Consider the following 21,665-nt stretch of genomic DNA (forward strand, 5'->3'; position numbering starts at 1 on the left):
TTTTTATTGACATGTTCTATATCTCAAGGCAGCACTGCCAATTGTAGATCTCTGGAACGAAATAAATATGTATGTATGTATGTATGTATGTATGAGAATGATGGATCATCAGAGTGGACCTACAGCTCAAAGTGGATTCTGAAGGGGGAGGGGGGGACATAGTATTCTTCACATTCCCAAAGATTTATTTTTGGATGAGGTGAAGGTTTAGATCTGTGAGCAGAAGAAGCTGTACACAGACCTGACTGGGTGTGGTACTCAAAACTATCTGAAGTAGTCCAATGTCAGTCTGAGACCATCAGGCTCCCCTCTTGAAATATGTTATACTGAAATTTTCTTGACAAAGGTTTTTGCTCTGAGAAGCAAACGATATAATCAAGACTATGGGAGTAGCTCTCAAATCTATATAAAGGTACATTAATCTTTTCCTGTCATGATGGTTGAATGGAAGACTTCAGTAGATGAGTGACATATTTTATAAGGTGCACTTTATAGTGTGTATGTCCACTATGGTTCTGAATGGGTCAAACTGGAAGACATATCTTATTCTGATAGATGAAATGCAACAGTGGCCTTTTCAGTGTTGACTTCTCATACTGAACTTCATCTGAAACGGTTTTGCAGTTAAAAAATACAGACATAAAGACAAACAGGATATCTCAATTGCTTATTTTACACAGTACTTTTAAAACGTTTCTAAAGGCCTGACTTTCATAGATGCTTGACATATACAAAAATATGCATAGGCTGCCTACATACATGCTGATTATGAGAGTCACACATTGCTCATGGATTCCAAAATTGTTCTTTAATTCACCCACAAAATAGAAAGATTAATGTAATTACTTCAACAACTGAAACAGAGGCTGTAGAGCACAGACTAATATTTGTTGTCCTGTGGTATGTAAACAGGTAAACTCACCACACGAGAAAGCAAACAGTACAAGCATAAACAGCAGGAAGAACCTGACCATGTCAGTTACCATCCGGCTCAAGGACACCTGCATTGGTCCTAGATACTGACTGACAGAGAAGATGTATATCATTCGCAGACAGCTGTAATCAAAGATAATATTCATCAATATACATTGGAAATAACAATGTTAGATCTGTGTGTGTAAATTCTAGGTTTTTAGTGGAACATCAGGAGACCTATTTTTTTAGGCAGCTTTCCATTTAACGTACATATTTATATCTGCACAAAACATATTGCACAGTGCTCATCTAGTATACATATGATCCAAATCTCACGCAGGAAATTCATGCTTCATATATCCATTACACTATAAGGGAGTACAGATTTTCAGTTTTGTTCATCTGTTATTTCCTTCTTATATTCTTCCCTCCCTTCTTCCTCTCATCCAATTTCTCTTCCTTTCTGTCTTTGTTTCTTCTCTCGCTTTCTTTTCACTAAAGTATTTTATATACATTATATATTTTATTAACAGTCAGGGGCAATTCTTTCCCATTTGTGAGACAGGAATGATCTTGATAACATATATTGCAAGAAACATGACAAAGAACAAAATTATATGAACAGAAAGTGATAAATATTCACACATACTATTTTACATTAAATAACTGTTCTTTCTTTTTCCACATTCTGTTCAGAGATTGTTTTACAGTTGAGTACCAATCTGAAACATGCTTGATGAAGGCGGAATTGTGTTGAAGCCGGACAGCACTTTAGATTAGTTGATTTCCAACTTCTTAGATCTTTGTTACATTTACTTTGCCAGATAAATTTTTATAGAAATGTATATCTTATCTGAAGGATGAGTAATGATTATGTTACCTGAATATGTTAGCTACAGCCAAGAGACATTCTGAGAGAACCATGGCATCCACTGCAGGGTCCCAGCACTGTGTCCTCTTATTTGAAGGTATTCTCACAATCACCACCTGTCAGAAGAAGTCCAGTGGTGTATGGTATTTGGGTATTATTTCCATACATGATAAGAAATTTATTCTAGAGGTACAGTGACAAGTTCCCTGTGCATTAATACTATGATAAACTGAATATTTGATTACCAAAAACCAAAAATTATCGTTAGATTCAAACAGTGAGTTTAAAGAAAAGTGAATTTATTTATTATAGAAGCTATTGATGCAGTATGCATGACTCCTATATTCAATTTTTGAGACAATAAAGAAAAGTAAAGCTTCACTGTGACATGCATCAAGCATCTAACTACTAACCTCAAAGTACGCAAGAAGTCGAAGAATGATGACAATCACGTACAGGCAAGTTGTTCCCAAATCCATTACCTTCCACATGTCCTTGACATACTCCTTTAAGTTCTCTTCACCCAATATTCTTCTGACCTCCAACTTGATCATTCCTAAACACCAAGACCCTCTAAATACTGAGGTACAACATCCACATCTTCAATACAGTTATGAATAGTGAACAGCTGTATTTCAATTTGGAATATATTCCAATTCTTAGGTGTTTGGTAAGGATGCAAGACATACGTCACAATTACCGTGTGAGAATACTATGTGAAGAACTTATACATGCACATAAACAAACAACCCCACGCATGCACGCGCGCACGCACACACACACACACACACACAATAAAATATTATAAATTAAATTTATTGAGGAGATACAATTAATCAAAATTTGCTAACAGAGTTTAAAAAGAAAGAATTATAATGCTGTGGCCATGGAAAAAAAATGGATAAGACAAGGGTGACAATAAGGGCACTGAAGTTAATGTATGAAGGAAAGAGGCATATATGATGAACTGGAATAAGGTGATTTGGCCAGGAACTGTAAGGCATAAAGAAAAGAGAAGCGAGCTGATAGGAAATTGAAAAGGCAAGACTATGGAATGAATGAAGAGACTGGAGAATTTCATCCATCCATAGAATGGAAACGATGTTCAAAGCCGAACATGCAAATTCTTCACATGCGTAACATAAGTGGCTGTTGTTCACAGACTACAGGAGGAATCTGCTGTGTTCCCACTAAGTATTAATGGCATTTACCCACCATGTAAGGTTTGTATGACAGGGCGTGGGTTCTCAAGACTTCCTCATGAAAGCTGTATAATGTTTTCTTCTAACAACACATAGAACCTGGTAACTGTTCTTATACCTGCTTGTTTGAAACTTGCACCATTTCTGAGTCCATAGACCAGCAATGTGTGAGACCACACAGTGCTGCCTACATACTACACAGAGTAGATCCTAATGCTGCACTTAGGAGGCGTTTACCTGTGAAAACCATTAGACAGTGGTGCTGCCATTAGGAAACGTCTGTAATGCCACACATATATACCATAATGTGACCTATACTCAGTGTTATGTGCCGTAAAGTAAAAGATAAAGGTAGAGGTGAAGTTGTCCTTGGGATTAATTAAGCACTTACTTACTTACTCATAGAGCTGAGCCCTTCTGGAGGAGCCGTCAATTCTTTAGCTATTCAAGAATTTCCCAGCATTTTATGGAATTCAAAGGTTCATTACCATGTTCACAAGAGTCCTCTACTGGTCCCTATCCTGAGCCAGATCAATCCAGTCCATACCATCCCATCCTATCTCTCTAAGAACCGTTTTAATATTGTCCACCCACCTACACTTTGGTCTTCCCAGTGGTCTCTTTCCTTCTGGCTTTCCCACCAAGATCCTATACACATTCCTCATCTCCCCCATTCGTGCTACATGCCCTGTCCACCTCATCCTCCTTAACTTGATCATTCTAATTATACTTGGAGAAGAGTACAAGTTATGAAGCTCCTCATTATACAGTTTTCTCCAACTTTCTGTCACTTCATCTCTCCTTGGTCCAAATATTCTCCTCAACACCCTGTTCTCAAACACCATCAGTCTATGTTCCTCCCTTAATGTCAGAGACCAAGTTTCACACCCATACAGAACCACAGGCAAAATTATAGTTTTGTACATTCTGATTTTTATGTTTTTGGACAGCAGACGAGAAGACAAAAGGTTCTGGACTGAATGGTAGCAAGCATTACCATGAGACACCTGTCAGGATAGCAGGTCTCTGAGCCAAGATTCAAAACCAAGCTTTCTCAAATAAAAATCAGAATTGTTACCATTGAACGGCAATGTTCAGAGGGGGTTTGTGTGTTTACTTTTAGACATAAATAAAAGAAAATCAACAGTCTTTAAGATTTAGTACTGGTAACAAAAGCTTGTGTATATTACCACATAGCCAGGCAATGATGAGATATTCTGGAACACTTGGTCGAGCCCTCTGGGATGCTGTTTTAGTTACATAATTTATAGGTTCATTATTGTTTTGCTTCGATTCCTCATCACCTTTCTTCTGTGATGCCCAAATGAGTATGGCTGCAATCATATCATGAAGCAAACATGTTTAAATGTAGCACACAAACCAGTGACAAGGAAGTAATATTTATCTCTTGGAAAATAAGTATATCTCAAGTCGTGTGTAATGTAATATTAATCAGAAATGATCTGCCTAAAATCTATATCTGCATTGATGAAAGGAAATATTTTGTTTCTTTGCAAAATAGTATCAGTTCTCTTTAAAGCAGATATTATGAAAAATTATCCATTAAAAATAAACAGCGAGGAAGATTGTTTACTTTCACTAATCTGTAAAGAGATAAAAAAAAGGTAACCAGTAAAATTATAACACAGAGTATTGCATAATATCCTAATTCAGTTTGCAATGACAAGAATACTAATTAAGTGCAAGGAGAAGGCTCTGTAACATTTTCCAAAGGCTTCCAATAATCTTAATCCTGCGCTGAACAAACTGGAAAAATACAGGATTTCATTACTTGTATAACATTTTTAAGTTAAGACTCACTAAAGGAAAAAATCTCTCTTTGTTAAGTACAAATACAGTCCCCACATTATGGAAGTGATAAGTTTCCAAAATTGTCTATATCATTAAATTCTATAATGCAAATCCTATTTCTTCACTGACTCCCTTGTTACAAGTGGAGAAGTATTACTACATTTTTTTAATCAAGAGTTTCATTAAGAGTACATTTTTATCTGTCAGAAATAATTGTATATATACAAAAATAAAACATCTTGAATTAGGGAAATACACTGCAAAATCAAGATAAACTTGGTAAAAGCAAACACACTACCAGTCATCCCCTATATCATAAATGAACATGTAAAGGTTAGCCAATTTCCAGGAACATATTCTACCATGTTACTGACCCATATGTGCAATCAGTCCAAATTTCTTAACAAATAATCATTTTCTCATACCCTGAATTTTATGGTCAAGTTTTATAACAGACAAAATTTGGTAACCCAAATGTCCATAATGTAGGGATGCTACAATATGTAGTTCAACAGCTTACCAAGAAAGGTTAAATAAGATGCTGAATGACAAATAAATTTGATGAATGGCTTCTTCAGTGTCTGCCCATATGAACTTGTGGGAGCCATAATGTACATTAGTGACAAGAATGGGAATGAAACAGCAATGCGTACTGTTTCAAAAAATTGTAAAAACACGTTCTTGCGTCGGAACCCTGGCAGACCCTCATACCAGATTGATGCCAGAAGTTGCTGAACATTTGGGTGTGTCACAAACTACAAGACAAATGTGGGAGAGATTAATAATATAATATACCAAATCCCTGAGTAAGACATGTTCTACCAACATGAATCAAGTTCAACACCATTTTTAAAGTTAGGTCATTTTTGAATAACATGACTTGCTTTCTGGTCTACCATGACTTTCTGTAACATTACATTATTTCTTATGAGAAATTCATGTCTGACTATCATAACTTGACCTTACCAGTTTTTCAGGAATGCATCTATTGTGTTAGTCAGGGACTGGGAGTGTAAACACTGTATTAAACATAATTTGGATATTTCTTTATTTGTAAGCATTGCTGTGTATTTCATAATTATCTCTGTTTGAACTTTTTAATATGCTAATAAAACAATTTCTTGATTACGTTTTTAAGTGTTTCTGAAACGTTTTCTGTGGAATCCCAGCATTCCACAAAGTGGGGGGGGAGGTTCCACAAGGAAAGCCTTTTCCCATATGAAAGAATGATAACAAGATACAGAAACAGGCTAATGAGGCGCCACAAGATATGAGAATTAAAGCTTCCATCATCATGCTGAGCATAAAACGAATTAGTGAAGAAAGAAATTCACTTTTTGCATTGCAAATTGCAAATATATAGCATATTAGTTTATAAGCTTCAGTTATTGTATAAATAAAATGTTATTTTTGTTTCCAAATCGGTGCAATTAGATAATGTGCTGATCTCATATCCTTGTTAACACTTATTTCTTACTATGCTTATTTATTAGTGATTTAGTTCCTTTGCTTCATATGCAAAATATTCCCAGGTTTTCCGTGTTAATTGGGTCCCTGGGTGCAGACTCAGGTTGCATATGATGGTGATGGTCTAGAGGTATGAAGTAGCTGTGAATATATTAAATAAGCAGTCGTGTTCAGTCAGGGTAGAGACCAATGTTGCATTCTTTTGGGTATGATAATGAACCTTCGAGTTCCATAAAATGTTGGGACTTTCCTGAGTGGCTGAGCAACGGTTTGTTTCCCCAAGAATGACCTTGCTCCATGGAGTTAGATAATTGCTGATGTGTTTTATTCTCTTTATTCCAATGAACAGCATGATATAGGGTCATTCTTGAAAAATTGAAAATTACTCATTGGTCATAAAAGTCCATGCTTGTATGAAACCAGAAAGTTCATTACCATACATAAATAAGGATCCTATCCTGAGCCATTTCAATCCAGTCTACACCTTCATATCCATCTCTGCTTAGGTTTCCCAATTGGTTTCTTCCCTTGAAGTTTTAAACAGAAATTCTGCATACATTTATGCTTCATGCTACCCATATCTATATATTGGAACAAAAATAGAAGCATAAGGAACTATATATTTCCAAGCAATTCTGACTGCTTCTATGATAAGCGTTTTTTACTTTATGTTTATGTAAATTTATACATATACATTCTTTATGTAAATCATTTCAATATATGAAGTTTCTCTTCTGCTACTTTCATTTTGTATTTACTTCAATGAGTTAATATGCCAGACATTCTGACCTCCTTCTGATGAAATCTCACAGCCAGCCTGAGGCGTCTAAGGTGCATGCGTCCTTCACTATGTATCACTGGCTCCAGTGGATCATGATTAAGAATTATTTCTAGTTCATGTGAGCTCCGGGTGTGGTCGAGCAAAGCTGTAGCGAAGACCTTGCATTTCTTCTTCAAATCCTACAACAGATTTCTGAATATATCATCTTAAAGTCAAGATAACGAATACAATAACTGGATGCGACAACTGCATAGTATGATACAGCAACAACAGCAACCTTAAAATTACTGTGAGTCATTCCCTAATTGAAGAATCAGTAGTGCTTGCTCTCTGTTTGAAACTTAATCTATTTTCAAATATGATTTCCTTTATCAGTCTTCAGGTTTTCATCACAGTTTGCAGCTAATTTTTTTCCTCTTTTTAGTAAATGATATGGTGATATGGTATTTTTGGTTCCTGACAATTTGGGACCTTGTCTGCCTCCATCATCAAGGCAAACTGACTAAACAGTAGTCTACTTCCACTGTCTTGTGGGTTGGAGCTAATGATTTTGGTATCAGGTGTTGTCTGAAAACTTCACTTTGAAGATGGAAACAGGCAGGTTCACCACAGGTTAGCAAACCAGGCCATTACACCTCACCATCATTTCCCCCCCTGAATTGAACAACCTTCTACACTGGAAATTTATTTGTCTTAGCATTCAACTTGCAAGGGACAAGAATGTCTTGAGTGCTGAGATATTTCTGTTCTTCCTTTCATTCTGTATTAGTGTCACTTGTTCCAGTTCAAATCTCACATAAACTAGCCTGGAATTAAACCTGGACCTCCAGAGTGAGAAACAAGCATCTGCTGACAAACTATTAAATTGAAACATGTAGCAAGAACAACGAATGTACATAGTTAATGACATTTTAAAATATTAACAAACACTTTTTAGTTAATTAAATATATTTTAGTGTCTTTTAAGAAAGGACTGACTTTGTTGCATTACAGATTGAATACTTTATAATTTAAAATGATGGCCCAATTAAACATGTGGCTAAAATATAACATAAATTAACAAAAAATGGATAGGATGATCATGGTCTTGTTGGGATTTGGTCCCATATAGTGTGATATATATTCAGGGTATTCTAAAGATTGAGTCAGTACATTCCTCTGAAAAATTAACAACAGTCTACCACACTACATGACCCTAATTCCAGAAAAAGGTAATAATGTTCAATGTTACTGCTGTGACATCTTCTAATCTCACAAGGTGATTATTCTGAGAACCATTATTACTTACCTGATACTCACTTCTGAACTCATGCTCTTCAAAACTCAGTCTCCTAAGCTCCCAAGACAATTGAAAGGCTGATAGAATCGGGTCTTTAGCTGTCAAACATATGAGCGATGGACTTGCCAGAGCACGGTAAGCATTCATCCTTGAGCGTGAATGGTGCACACTGTCTCTTGTACATGAAGTTATACACTCACAACAGCCACACCTTAAAGTTTAGAAAACAAAGTCATATCCTGTATTCAGTTTTACACATAATCAGTTTCTTCACTGCTTCAAATAATTACTAAGATTTAACTTCTATTTATTTTCATATTGTACCTTGCAAAGTTATTGTCTGAATATACACAAGAAGTCATTAGAAGAGACTGATATTTCATTATTATTGTTGCTGTTACTGTCATTATCATCACTGTTGTCATCCTGTTGTTTTAATCATTGTGGTTGCTGCTGTTGTTGTCATCATCACATTGTCATGACTTTGCTTTCAAGGTGGTTATGACTGATTTAACATGAGCTACCAGGTGGTGTGATGCTGCCTGCAGGTCTGTCTGCTGACAAGTCTAATTAGGCGTCTGAACTACAGAGTTTCGAATCCATTCCCAGAGCCAATTGCTGATCCCTCCAGAGCATTAACATATCAAGAAAAGCGAGATCCGCCAACAAAGGTATTATGAAGAGAGATCATATAACATGTGGACCATACATTCAAGGCACTACTGGGCACACTTTGAGGCTACTTAAGGAAAAGGCATTCACACAATATAGAAACTATTTAACAAAATGGTATTTCACTTCAAACCCACCAAGGAGAGACAATCCACAACTCATAAATCAGGCATTTATAGATTGCAACAGGATGCTTAAATATAATATTGTAAAGAGGCTTAAACTTGGCGGCGGTCAGACATACGACCGTTCAAGTGACTAGACTGCCGTGGTAGCGAATAATACTGGAAATAGGGCGTAATCTGCTGTACTCAGCCTGGACTGACAGAGGCCTTGTATATATTGTACATAAAAGTAAGAAATAAGTGTGTATTGTAAATTTATGTAAATACAGACAGTGGACATATTAATACAGACTGACTGACAAATGACAGACCCGACCTCTCATCAGAGAGGGTGCCCCACATAGACCAGACAGTAACTTTCATTCAAAAGAAATATCTTTGACTTTGACTTGTGAGAACTGTATAAGGGCTTTCCCTAATTCCCAAAGACATTAATCCTGGAAACAGCAACTGAAATATTTTCCAAAATTTTTGAAAGCTAAACCTAAGTCAATTCAGCTTATTCCCAAAAGCCAAAGCTGTATGTTACTTAACCAAATTAATTACTTTCAGCAAAACAAAACCATATGGTGTCATTTAATCTAATTACAGCATCAATAATCTAGTCAAACTTCTCTCTAGCTATACTACAATGAAACTCATATTTGAGGTTGCTTTGGGGGAGCAGTGGATTTAAACACTAAACCAAAGAAAATCTTAAATGTAGAAAATTTAACAGAAAGATTACTGATTTGGGATCCTTTAAATTAAACATTTAACAAGAGAAAATGCTAAATCAATGAAAATTAAACGAGACTTCCATTATGTTAGGTAATAAAACCAATCCAACACAGAGCACAGAACACAACAGAAAGAGTTGCAGTTTTAATTACCATACTGAACATGATCATTGACATAATGGTCACACTCATTTAGAGAAGACTTTGATTCTTTATTGGACTCTGAATGTACCTAGAAAGAAGTATAATATAAATTCCATGACAGTACAGTAAATTCTCCCAAGATTTGACTGTTATCAGGTGCTCAGTACCTGACATGTGGCACAGGAAGGGTGGCACCCCTCTCTAACAGCATTCTGATAATTTCAAAGTGATCCAGATGTGCTGCTAGGATCAATGGAGTAATGTCACAACTGAAACTGCGACTCTCTGATGGCAAGGACTCCCAACTCTATGAACACACGTAACTGAAAATAATATGTGCAATCTCGACATTTTTAAAATGAAAAAAGAATTTCTGTACCTGTTGGTAGTGTGGAAATGTTCAGTACATAGTTCTATGACTGAAGAACTAGGACATAATTTTTTGGTGGTCCAGGGCAAATTTAAAGTGAACTTTAAGTCAATTTCTCTATGCCCCATGCATGTTATATGCCCTGACCATCTCATCTTCCATCAACATCCATTCCAATAACATTTGATAAGGAATACAATTTATGAAGTCTCCATTATGAAATTTACTCCAGCCACCTCTTACTACTGCCCTCTTGAATTAAAAATAATCTCCTCAACATCCTGTTCTTAATAATCCTCAGTCTATATTCTTCCCTTAATGTGATAAGCCGAGTTTTAGAGCAATGCATGAAACAAACGGTATGGATAAAATCCAGTTTGCAATTCTTGTAAAGTAGGGCTTATATTAAACAAATACACATCAATATTATGTTAACCCGTCAACTTTAGTGTAGTTCCCCAGTACCACAGTTCTTCTACATCCATCCACTAATTTCAGATATGATATACTTACTACTAGACACAACCCCCGAAGAGTTATTCATTTTATGCTGTTTGTATAAAGAGTTCAAAACAGTGGGAAGCTCTTACATATTGTTGTCCTTCTGCTGTTACTGCAGCTTCATGGTCAAGAAGTAGTTCCACTGCTTCCACAAACTCCTCTGAAATTGCATGCAGCAGGGCATCCTGCGCCTGTACACCTAACGATATGAGTAATGTCACCATTGGCAGGTCCTCATTAATAATTGCAAGTACAAGAGCAGTTCGTCCCATTGGATCTATACAGTCCTTGTCCACAGAACCTGAATCAATAAGCCTGAAAGAAACCAGTGCTCAGATATAAATTAAAGAATTTTCAGAATTGAAATGTACAAAATCTAGCCTCTTCTTCCAATGTGAAATTTTGACATCTCACATTTTTGCTAAAAATTCAGTAGGTACAGTTTAGTACTGAAGTGTTCAGCTTGTATTCAGGAGGGATGTGGCTTGATTCTTAGCCAGTCCTGGCTAATTATGGGCTCCTCAGTCTTTGTAGGAAAGTAAATGCAGTAATCTTTAAAATATTAATAATGTTACATTTCATTGCATTCCCATTCAAACACTGTTCTTGTAGTGCTCTAACAACAAGACAAGAACTTACATACTTTTAATAGTTACCCTTAGCAAATGTGATGGATATTTGGATCTGAGGTTATTAACAACACTGTATCAGATGCAGAGAATTTATAGTCAAATGAAACAATAATATTATTATGAATGGAAGAGAGTTGGAAGTCGTTGGATTATCTGAAAGTTCTTTCCTGGAATTAATATGGGCAGAGTGAGGAAAATCATGAAGTGCTATAAGAAGACGCAGAAACATGGCCAAGGCTCAAAACGTTGTGTTATATAATTTGGGTAAATGATTGAATGCATGTAGGAAAATCTGGTGTAACTTCAAAACCATGACTAAACATAAGAAGTAGCCAGGCAGTGAATCAACTATTTTTTTTTTCATTTCATGTATCCTGCTGTGCCACTCATACATCACCAAATCAGTCATTGTTTACATTCCCTACAAAATGGACAATACTTTGTAAGATGAGGCACCGACTAAATAATTAACATTAATATTACTATATCTACATCATGAGCCTTGAAAACAATTTATTATATATATACAAAATATAGAATACTCCAATTTGTTTGTGGGAACACAACAAAACCACAAAAACCAATGACTGACTCGATGATGTAAAACATCACTGGAAGAATTTTATTCTTGTTTTATATTATAACTTTTGTTTTATATAATCTAATTTATTGTATTTTTATGCCAAGTATTTGAATATAGTTAATATTATTGTATCCAATTTTATTAGTACTGCAGTTCAGTGGTTGTATATACATATGTTGCCCATGTACGCGTATTTGCCTGATGATGGCTTTTAGCAGAGCCAAACTAGGCACTGACCTTAATATTGTTGTGCTGTGATGGTTTTAATAAAGAAATTATAAACCAACTATTTATTTATTTATGAGTATGTTATCTCACATCCCATATTCTGTTTTCAGACTTATGGAGATAGAGACTGTTGGATAACAGAATGATTACTGATGATGAATATAGAAGGATTATAAAGGAGGAAGTGGTTCTGTTATCCTAAAATTTATATGAATTTAAAATATCCAGAATATCTGAGCTTGTCTAACATACTCTTATTTGAATTCAGAGACTGCTTAATGGGAAGAAAATATGTATGCAACATTGAGCAAGATGCTTACTGTCACTAGGATGGTACCATCAGCAGTACTTTGAGAATATGTCAAACTATCTGCATTACAAATTCAGCATGTGGCCTCATTGGTTTATAGCTATGTTATTACCATGCTTTGTTACATACCGTTTTGTAGCCCTAATATCACCTCTCTGTACAGCCAGAAGAAAATTTCTTTCATCTATGGAGAGCTGAGTCCTCACACGCTTCCTAAGGAATGCTTTCTGAGTGTTATTGGCATTCTGACCCTGAAAAGATAAACACATTCCTACAGTTGCATGCGTTCTTAACCTTGACACTAGATGGAGGTGAGTTGTCAGTTTAATGATGCACCCTCTTTATTCCCAAGGAAAGATCCAACAGTTCCCAAGGAACAGGAAGATGGATGGGCCCCAAATCTCCTCTAGACTTGATGGAGAAGACAGAAATCGTCCTTGCCAGAAACAGGACTGCAATTCCAACCCATAGCCTAGCTGTTATACCATCTGTGCCATCCCAGCTCTGCAATTATAAATATTACAATTACTCATAACTGTAGTAAATTTACCATGAAGATGTCTCTGTAGTGCATATTCTAGATCACGTAGAAACATTTAAATTATCAGTTCCATAAATTAGAATAGGATGCATGCCTGTACAGAAAGGACGTGAGTAGAAAGTGATATGCTGATAATGAGCTTCATAGGATTCTGAGTAGATATTAGTCAGAATTTTTAAAAGCATATCGATTTCATTCAAGTTTGCTCTCATGACAAGAAGGGATATAAGGGGTGTAAAAATAAAGCTCCATATATTATTTATGCACCAGATAGACGTGAGTGACAAAACTTTGGTGTCTACTACTTTAACTTTGGGGTGAGGACTTCCCAACCCAAATGTGATAATAATGAAAATGTGAATAAATGAAATGAAATGGAGAAATAAATCACTATGCTCCCACAGGGAATTAAAACCAGTGTCTTTGGCCCTGACCTAACTATTATATTTCATGTCACTTTTAGTTTAAGATATCAAATTCATAATTTACTTTTGATAAAGAAACATCCTGATGCTTACTGTGGAAGTGCGAACAACATGTGATGGTAATCTATGAATATTACTGCCAACACAACAATAAATGAAAGAGTTCATTTTCAAATAAAGATGAACATGTATTTATTTGTGTATGAATAGATTTTATGCTACATGCTTTGAGCTATATATATGTCTTCATTGGCATTCATATATAAACTGTAAATCAAGTTGTGTTATATATATAGGTCGAAACCAGTGGCATAAAATCTATGCATAAATACACGTTTGTCTGATGGAAAACAATCTCTTTCATTTATTGTTGTGTTGATGATCATATTCATAGATTCTATTCACACAACAGGATGCAATCCATAAAGTTTATGTTATGGTAATCTACTAGTGAAGTAAATTTAAACTGTGTAATTAAAATAATAATTGTGAAATCATTTTGAACCTGAAGAAAAGCCATAACTGTGTCAAAGAACTGTACTGTGGAAGAGAAACAAAAAACATGGTGGTAAGTGGATATATATAGTCTTAACCTTGGCACTAAATAGAGACAAATGGTCAACTCCATATTCTAGATACCTTTGCCATTAGTTAAGAAACATAAATCTCCACTGTACATAAATTTGATTCTGACCTGGTCTTACATTCAGTAAGTATAATCAAGATTATTGTGTTGTGTACCATGAACATAAACGTTCCTCACTGTCAGCAAAACTCACCTGAATTCTCTCTTCTCCTTGCAATTCTGCACCCGCATTCAAAGATGTGGTAGACATATGTAGAGAATGGTGACTACCAGGCTGAGCATTAAAAGCACTCTGGTTTGCAGATACATTTCCTTCTCCATCTGTGCATTTACATATACAGTCTTTACAACAAGAAACACAATGTTTTTTTAGAAATAAAAAATATCTGAATAAGGAGATATGAGAATATATCAGAAGTGGCCAAGCAAGTAAATTCCTCTTAACATTACATAATCTCTATAAAAATTTTCACACAATTCATAGGCTGCGGTAACCAGCTCCAACACATATCAGATGAAAATTAAGCTAACTATCCTAACTCAATGAAATTAAATAATTTACTGAACTGGAATTCGTTTGGAGAAATACCATCCATATATACATAAACAAAGGTAATTATGACTTCATTATTACAACAAGAATTGGTCAGTGAGTAGAGGAAGTCAAAATATTGTGGAAGCAAAAGTGGCATAAGCAACTGGTCATGATACTATAAAGGCACTTACTTACTTACTTACTTATTCATGGAGCTGAGGCCTTCTGGAGGAGCCACCAATTCTGCAGCTACTCAAGAATTTCCCAGCATTTTATGGAACCCGAAGGTTCATTACTGTGTTCACAAGGGCCCTCCACTGGTCCCTATCCTGAGCCAGATCTATCCAATCCATACCATCCCATGCTATCTCTCTAAGATCCATACTAATATTGTCCACCCACTTACACCTTGGTCTTCCCTGTGGTCTCTTTCCTTCTGGCTTTTCCACCAATATCCTATATGCATTCCTCGTCTCCCCCATTCGTGCTACATGACCTGCCCACCTCATCCTCCTTGAGGAGGAGCTCTTTCCTATTGAGCTTTTGTTCAATAACACATATTTTATGACAGGTTTTTGATGAGATTTCAAACACATTTAACAAGGCTGGTGTCAAATACACGTAACATATGTGAAAGTATTCAGGGAGTCTGGACATGGTTAAGAATGCTAATTAACATATTTTTCGCATAATTTAACGATGTCTTCCAAATAATCATTACACAGTATTATTCAGTTTCAAATTATAAAGCAAACTCGAATAGCTCTCTCCACATTCAAATTATCGTGTAATATAAGGCACATTAATTCTCTGAAGCATAAATTAGACAGAAAAATTAAATTTTATATCATAGAAAGCATGACATCGCATGTTATCGTCAGTGTCACGTAACTTCGAACAAGGCCCCGCATTCCTAGTCAAATCCCGCGCATAGCTTGTGGTGGGAGGAGGTTCTTAACACTCGCTCCTCCACTTTCACCACCCCCTCGTGTTTCATTGAAACTACCCTATTCTCTTTTCGAATAACATATTACAATAATACAAATATACTGTCACTCGTCATGCAAAGAAAAATATGTATAATTTAGCGCACAAGGAAACTGACGTTTATAAACAGATGATAGAAAAACCGTAAGTATAACCTGCTTCGAGGGTGCCTTATAAACAACTGGCCGCCTGTCAATTCTCACACCCTCGAACCCGCCCCATTGTCTGAAATTTTTCTTCTGGGCATTCAAGGTTACTCTTGGCCTTGTTCGAAGTTACGTGACACTTGCTTTACGTGGGTCTCTTGTCACCACGGCATGGCGCGTCCTCAGGTTGCGGATGGAGGAGAAGCCCTCCAGATGTGGAGGGTAGCTGCGAATATATTCAATAAGCAGTCGCGGACATCCGACAAAGGGTGGTATTCCAGATAGGGGGTTGGAATTGGAGCTAATATCTCCTCATTGTAAAAATAAGCCTCTTACGAAATGTCAGAAAGGACTTCGGACTTGGACTGATTCTTTGGATAAACCGACCTAAACTAAGAAAAATGGAATGGAATGTAAGAAGTCTGTATAGGACAGATTCACTCATGACAGAAGTGAAAGTAATATCAAAATATAAGTTCGGTTTAGCGGGAGTACAGGAGGTCAGATGGGAAGGTGGCAGCGAACTAGCATGCGAACACACGTTTTCCTATGGAAAGGGAATGAGAATAATCAATTAGGTATACGTTTTTTATACTCAAGAGAATCATATCAGCAGTCAAAAGGGTAGAGTTTGTTAGTGATAGGATATCGCACATAATACTAAGAGATCCCTGGTGTGAGATTGATGTTAAAGAAATGTACTGATGTATTTAACTTTCGGCTAGGGGGCAGAGAACAGCAACTTTATTACGCGAAAACGTAGTACGGAACGTATTACGGTCCCTAATATTTGTAACTGGAACTGTGATACTAACAGCTCCTAAAAGCGAAAAACATGTAATATAATCTTTTTAAAAGTTGGTTATAAATAATGCCCAACAACACCAGCAACAGCAGCAGAAACAACACAAAACAAAATAAGATAAAACAACAACATATAATACGTATTAAAGTATACACTGAAAAGAAATGTTTTCAGTTTCTTACTTCTGTGACACCGGCATTGTGAAACTGTATTAGCAGCTTTCCTTTTGGTGTGATGTAGACACACATACCATTGTTGAATATGAATTTACTTATTATTACAGTTAAACAACAAAAATAATTAGCACAAGAATGGAAAAAAAAGTGCATTAATTTTCAAATAATCGACATCAAACCCTGTGCCACAAATCCTTTTACCTCGAATTCCTAATCTTGTATAATGGCACAGATAAGGAACATTTTATAAATACTTTTTTTCCTTGGCACTACAGCCCCAGTGGGCCTAGGCCTACCTCCATGAACTCCGTTCACTTCGGTTTTTCTAGATCTTACACATACGGTAGGACTCCTTGGGCGGGTGATCAGCCCGTCGCAAGGCCTCTACCGGTAGACAAACACAGAAAACGCACACAAACATCCATGCCCTAAGTGGGATTCGAACCCACGATCCCGGCTTCCGAGCGAGCGAAGACAGTGCATGCCTTAGACCGCTCGGCTACCGTGACCGGCTTTTATAAATATAGTTTTGTTTAATTTCTTTTAGAGTGGTGTGTATGAATACAAACTTGCAATATGCTGGTTCCTGTTCATGATGTACAGACGCTACCACGTTGCACGTTGCAGAGGCAGTACTAATGTGACCTCTGGCAATAATCTGCAGGCGTGGTTGGTCACAGGTACCTAGAAGTGATATCTTAATTATAAAACATTTTACTAATTTCACAGGTCGCTTCGCCGTTCAGTACAGTCTTCGTTTCATACAGAGTTGTGTCTCCATTCTGCGTGTACAGTGCAAGCTGAAAATTCGGCATAATATTCGGAACCCATCAGTTGCCTCGCTTTCTCTACGCTAAAGAACAGTGCCTATTTATGGGTTCATCATGACATCGTTTTTGTTGCTATTCCGTGATCTGCTGAAATCTGCACGATTATGCAGCGTCGTGGCCTCTTTTGATAATAAACAGGTAAACGTGTCCCTATGCTTAATTAAGCACTATGCAATGAAGACGTATGGGGGAATGGAGGTCTAGCTCCATCATTTATGATGAGGTGAGTGGTCAGCGGCCCAGCTGCTTTATCCCCGGGAAAGGCGGTCCAGGTACCCATTGGATGAGGCTGGGTAGTCTGCAAGACGCTTCTGGAAGCTGTGGAGAAAAGAAACGCTCTTGCTGTTTCTGGAAACCGAATCCTGGCCATCCAGCCTGTACCTATAATGACTGCGTTATCCAGCCTTTATAATAATATCCTCTTTTATTTAATATAATTTTATCAACTGCATTCACTAAGAAGTTTCGTGATGGCTTTAAAAGACGAATTAAGAGCTGAAAGTCAGAGATAACGAAATATTTTAAGCAATGGCTACGAAATATCTCAGAAGAGTTGGTACCTCGGCCGATATTCGAACCGAGTGCCTCCCAAATGGAAAGATGGATCAATAATCGTTATACTGCTATGTTCGGTGGCTTATATTACAGTTACATCCCTGTATTTGCCTAAAGGGGCAGAAGAAAATAATAAGAAACCTACTTCAAGATCGTTCAGTTTCCGGTTAAGAATCACACTACAGACCTCTTGAATATTAACAGACACAACCGCTAGAACATGAGATTTGGTGCCAATGTTTTCCATCACCCACAAAAATCTGAATACACAATATATTACAAAATGGTTTGACAAGGCAGCATAATGGGTTCTTCGCATTCTGATTCTATCTTGTAGCTGATACTGTGCAACATACCCAAATTTCATTTATTTCGCGTACAACTGACATTCCAGAAAATGATCAGTCTATTCAAGTTCACGGCCTCTAGATAGGGACAGTGAAAATAATTTTATATAAATTATATTTCTGTTGTAATGAAAATGACCGAAACTTTGAATTTACAAAATTATACAGGTCTACTATAGATCTATGGTCAGTTAATAGGACTTCTTTCTTTCAACGGACAACTGCATGTTTTAATGAAGCTGACATTTTTCCATTTTCTAAATAAACTTTTATGCTCTGTCTTCCTTTCTAGGGACTGATAGGCTTATGTCACATGATCGAGCATGCGTTTACATCTCATCTCCAATTCTTTTCGTCTTTTATTCATTTTTACATATACAGAAAGGCCCATCCTGGACCCTATCCTGAGCTAGGTAATATGTTGTCCACATTCTCATTCCGTATATATTTAATATTATCTTTCATCGTTAATGAAATGAGAGCAGAGTAAACTGACTAGGGACCGTGCCATAGCTCAGGCGGTTAGTCGCCGGCTTCCCGGGTTCGAGCACAGGTCATGTCATGAAGGATTTGTGGTGGCCAAAGTGGCAGCGGGACAGGTTTTCTCAGAGTACTTCGGTTTCCCCTGCCAATTTTCATGACGCCAACTGCTCTACACTCATCATCATCATCTATTTTACGGTGCTGGTGCAATAGGCCAATTAGTGGCCGACATATCAAGTGGCCTCATTCTCAATCCACTCCAATAAAATAGAAACAAAAACTAAACTAAGCTGACTAGGAAAGCCTGATTATGAACCACGTTTTACCAATTTGGAATTCCTCCTTTTAGTACAAAATCCTCTTCTCATTTCACTGCTGAAGCTGTTTTACTCACGAATTTTTTTTTCTGTGGCGCTACAGCCCCAATTTGGGCCTAGGCCTACCTCCATGAAACTCTCCGTTTCACTTCGGTTTACTAGATCTTACACATTCGGTAGGACTCCTTGGGCGAGTGATCAGCTCGTCGCAAGGCCTCTACCTGTAGTCAAACACAGAAAAACGCACACGAACATCCATGCCCTGAGTGGGATTCGAACCCACGATCCCGGCTTCCGAGCGAGCGAAGACAGTGCATGCCTTAGACCGCTCGGCTACCGTGACCGGCTTAGTCACGAAATAGTACTCTGAATATTGTGAAGAACGTGTCACGTAGCATTAAGCTGTTGACTGTACTGTGTAATGTAACAGCAGAATTCTGTTGGGAATTGCATGTCAGTTGAAGCCTTGGGGCGCAACAGGGGCAGAGAACATACACGTTTTGATGAACATGCGTCACGCGGGTAAGTTCCAGAAACTCAGATTAACGCGCTATCTGGAGGGGCTCTTCTCTCTCTAGGCGAATGCCAGGATAATGCTTCGAAATTCCTCATGACTGCCTCTGTCCAAATTCTGGACTTATCACATCCATTATCATAGTCCAATATATGAAGCTTGTTGCTCTTACGGTACTGTCTAAGAAGATTAGCATCTTATAGGATGTGACGCTGTCTGGTACATGTTTACAGCTCCATAGCTGAAGCGGTTAGTCGCTGGCTTCCCACCGCGGCGGCCCGGGTTCTATCCCGGGTCTGATCAAGTGGGATTTGTGGTGGACAAAGTGGCACTGGGGCAGGTTTTCTCCGAGTACTTCGGTTTCCCCTGCCAATCTTCATTCCACCAACTGCTCCACAATCACCCTCACCTATCATCTGGGGCTGGTACAGTAGGCCAGAAGTGGCCGCAGTACAAGGAACTTAAGTCCCACCCCACTAGCAATAAAAAATACATGTTTCAGACTTTTCGGATGAATTTGCTGTTTTCGTCGTCTGGTTAGAGGACTGTACCCAGAAGCTGGAAGGAGAATATTCCTCTGACACCCTGGGAACCATCTACCAGATTATGTGGCATTACATTTCAGACGATAAGAATCATCAGCTTCCCACATAATTCTACACTGCCGTTGAAATAAAATATGGCTAATGCCATTCAGCGTGCGTGACAAATGGCCATAAAGGTCGCTCTACAGTCACCACATATGCTGTTTTCAAAATATATGTATATCCCTGTACAGGATCAAGAAACAGGTCAGTCAGTTCGGTCTCCAATTGTAAACAGTCAACCCCTGACAATATATTGAGAGTAGTGACTGTAGCGCAGCAGATCATGACAGAGTTCAATGGTGCAGTGTCAGAGGCAGAGAAAATTGTGGCAATCACGAAAATTGTATTAAACCTAATAAAACAAAATGGCCACTAGAGTTCATAGGCCCCTCAAAGTCATAGCATGAGCTCAGTAAACAGCTGCAAGACCTACATGTAGATGTGGCCCTGTATTCAGAGACATATCTGAAACCTCATGAGAGATTCTTCCTTTCAAATTACAACGTTTATAGAACCGATCGCCACTCAGGCAGAAAAGGCATTCCCCATAACCATGTAGAACTACCACCACTTGCTTCAGTAGAAGCGACAGGGGTCTGCATACCAATTGGTAATAGCGAAGCACTGCTTGCAGCTGTTTATAAATCTCCAGGCAAAGCCTGGAGTGATGCTGATATCACTGAGCTCTTAAGCTTTAGATGTAAGTCTATTTTGGCATGTGGTCTGAATGCTAAACACCAATTTTGGAATAGCAGAGTTTCAAAACCCTCAGGCGAGAAACTCGTGGATTTGTTTGACATGAATGAATTCGAAATTTCAGCACCACAGTGCCCCACTCATTATTCCCCCGCGGGAAGTGGTGACGTGCTGGATATTGTGGTCCTCCAAAATATCAGAGTGTCAGATGTCATCGTCTCTGATATTTTGGATTCAGATCACCTACCAATATTATTCCACATACTGGATCACGTTAAAATTAGGAATCTTTCGGAACTCGTTGAAAAAATTTACAGATTGGGAGTGGTTTCAAAGCCTCGCTTCTGAATTAATATCACCTAAACTAGAAATTAATTCAGAGGTAGAAGCCGATAAAGCGGCGCGCAACTTTGCAGCCTCTATTGCTTCGGCATATAGGTTGTTGACATGTAAAGTTATACTTTTGGACATAAACAACGATCTTCCTGGTCTACAGTCCATTCGCAGAGACGAGAGAGTCCTCG

At 37.6% G+C, this 21,665-nt stretch overlaps 1 protein-coding gene across 1 annotated transcript in view; it reads right to left on the reverse strand.

Annotated features, from left to right (window-relative positions):
• Positions 1–17,807, reverse strand: part of LOC111862256 (transient receptor potential-gamma protein) — a 34,222-nt gene extending 16,415 nt beyond the window's left edge. Inside the window, exons 1-12 of the mRNA XM_023847533.2 lie at positions 17,382–17,807; positions 14,357–14,484; positions 12,741–12,862; positions 10,948–11,173; positions 10,155–10,294; positions 8,337–8,538; positions 7,057–7,227; positions 5,321–5,555; positions 4,179–4,322; positions 2,200–2,342; positions 1,796–1,902; positions 923–1,056 (exon numbers count right to left, since the gene is read on the reverse strand). Of these exons, the coding sequence (XP_023703301.1) occupies positions 923–1,056; positions 1,796–1,902; positions 2,200–2,342; positions 4,179–4,322; positions 5,321–5,555; positions 7,057–7,227; positions 8,337–8,538; positions 10,155–10,294; positions 10,948–11,173; positions 12,741–12,862; positions 14,357–14,484; positions 17,382–17,406 (1,777 nt within the window). The 5' untranslated portion in view covers positions 17,407–17,807. The remainder of the gene's footprint in view (positions 1–922; positions 1,057–1,795; positions 1,903–2,199; positions 2,343–4,178; positions 4,323–5,320; positions 5,556–7,056; positions 7,228–8,336; positions 8,539–10,154; positions 10,295–10,947; positions 11,174–12,740; positions 12,863–14,356; positions 14,485–17,381) is intronic.
• Between the last annotated feature and the right edge of the window lie 3,858 nt (positions 17,808–21,665).

The sequence above is a fragment of the Cryptotermes secundus genome, unplaced genomic scaffold (assembly GCF_002891405.2).
Source record: "Cryptotermes secundus unplaced genomic scaffold, Csec_1.0 scaffold1894, whole genome shotgun sequence".
NCBI lineage: Eukaryota > Metazoa > Arthropoda > Insecta > Blattodea > Kalotermitidae > Cryptotermes > Cryptotermes secundus.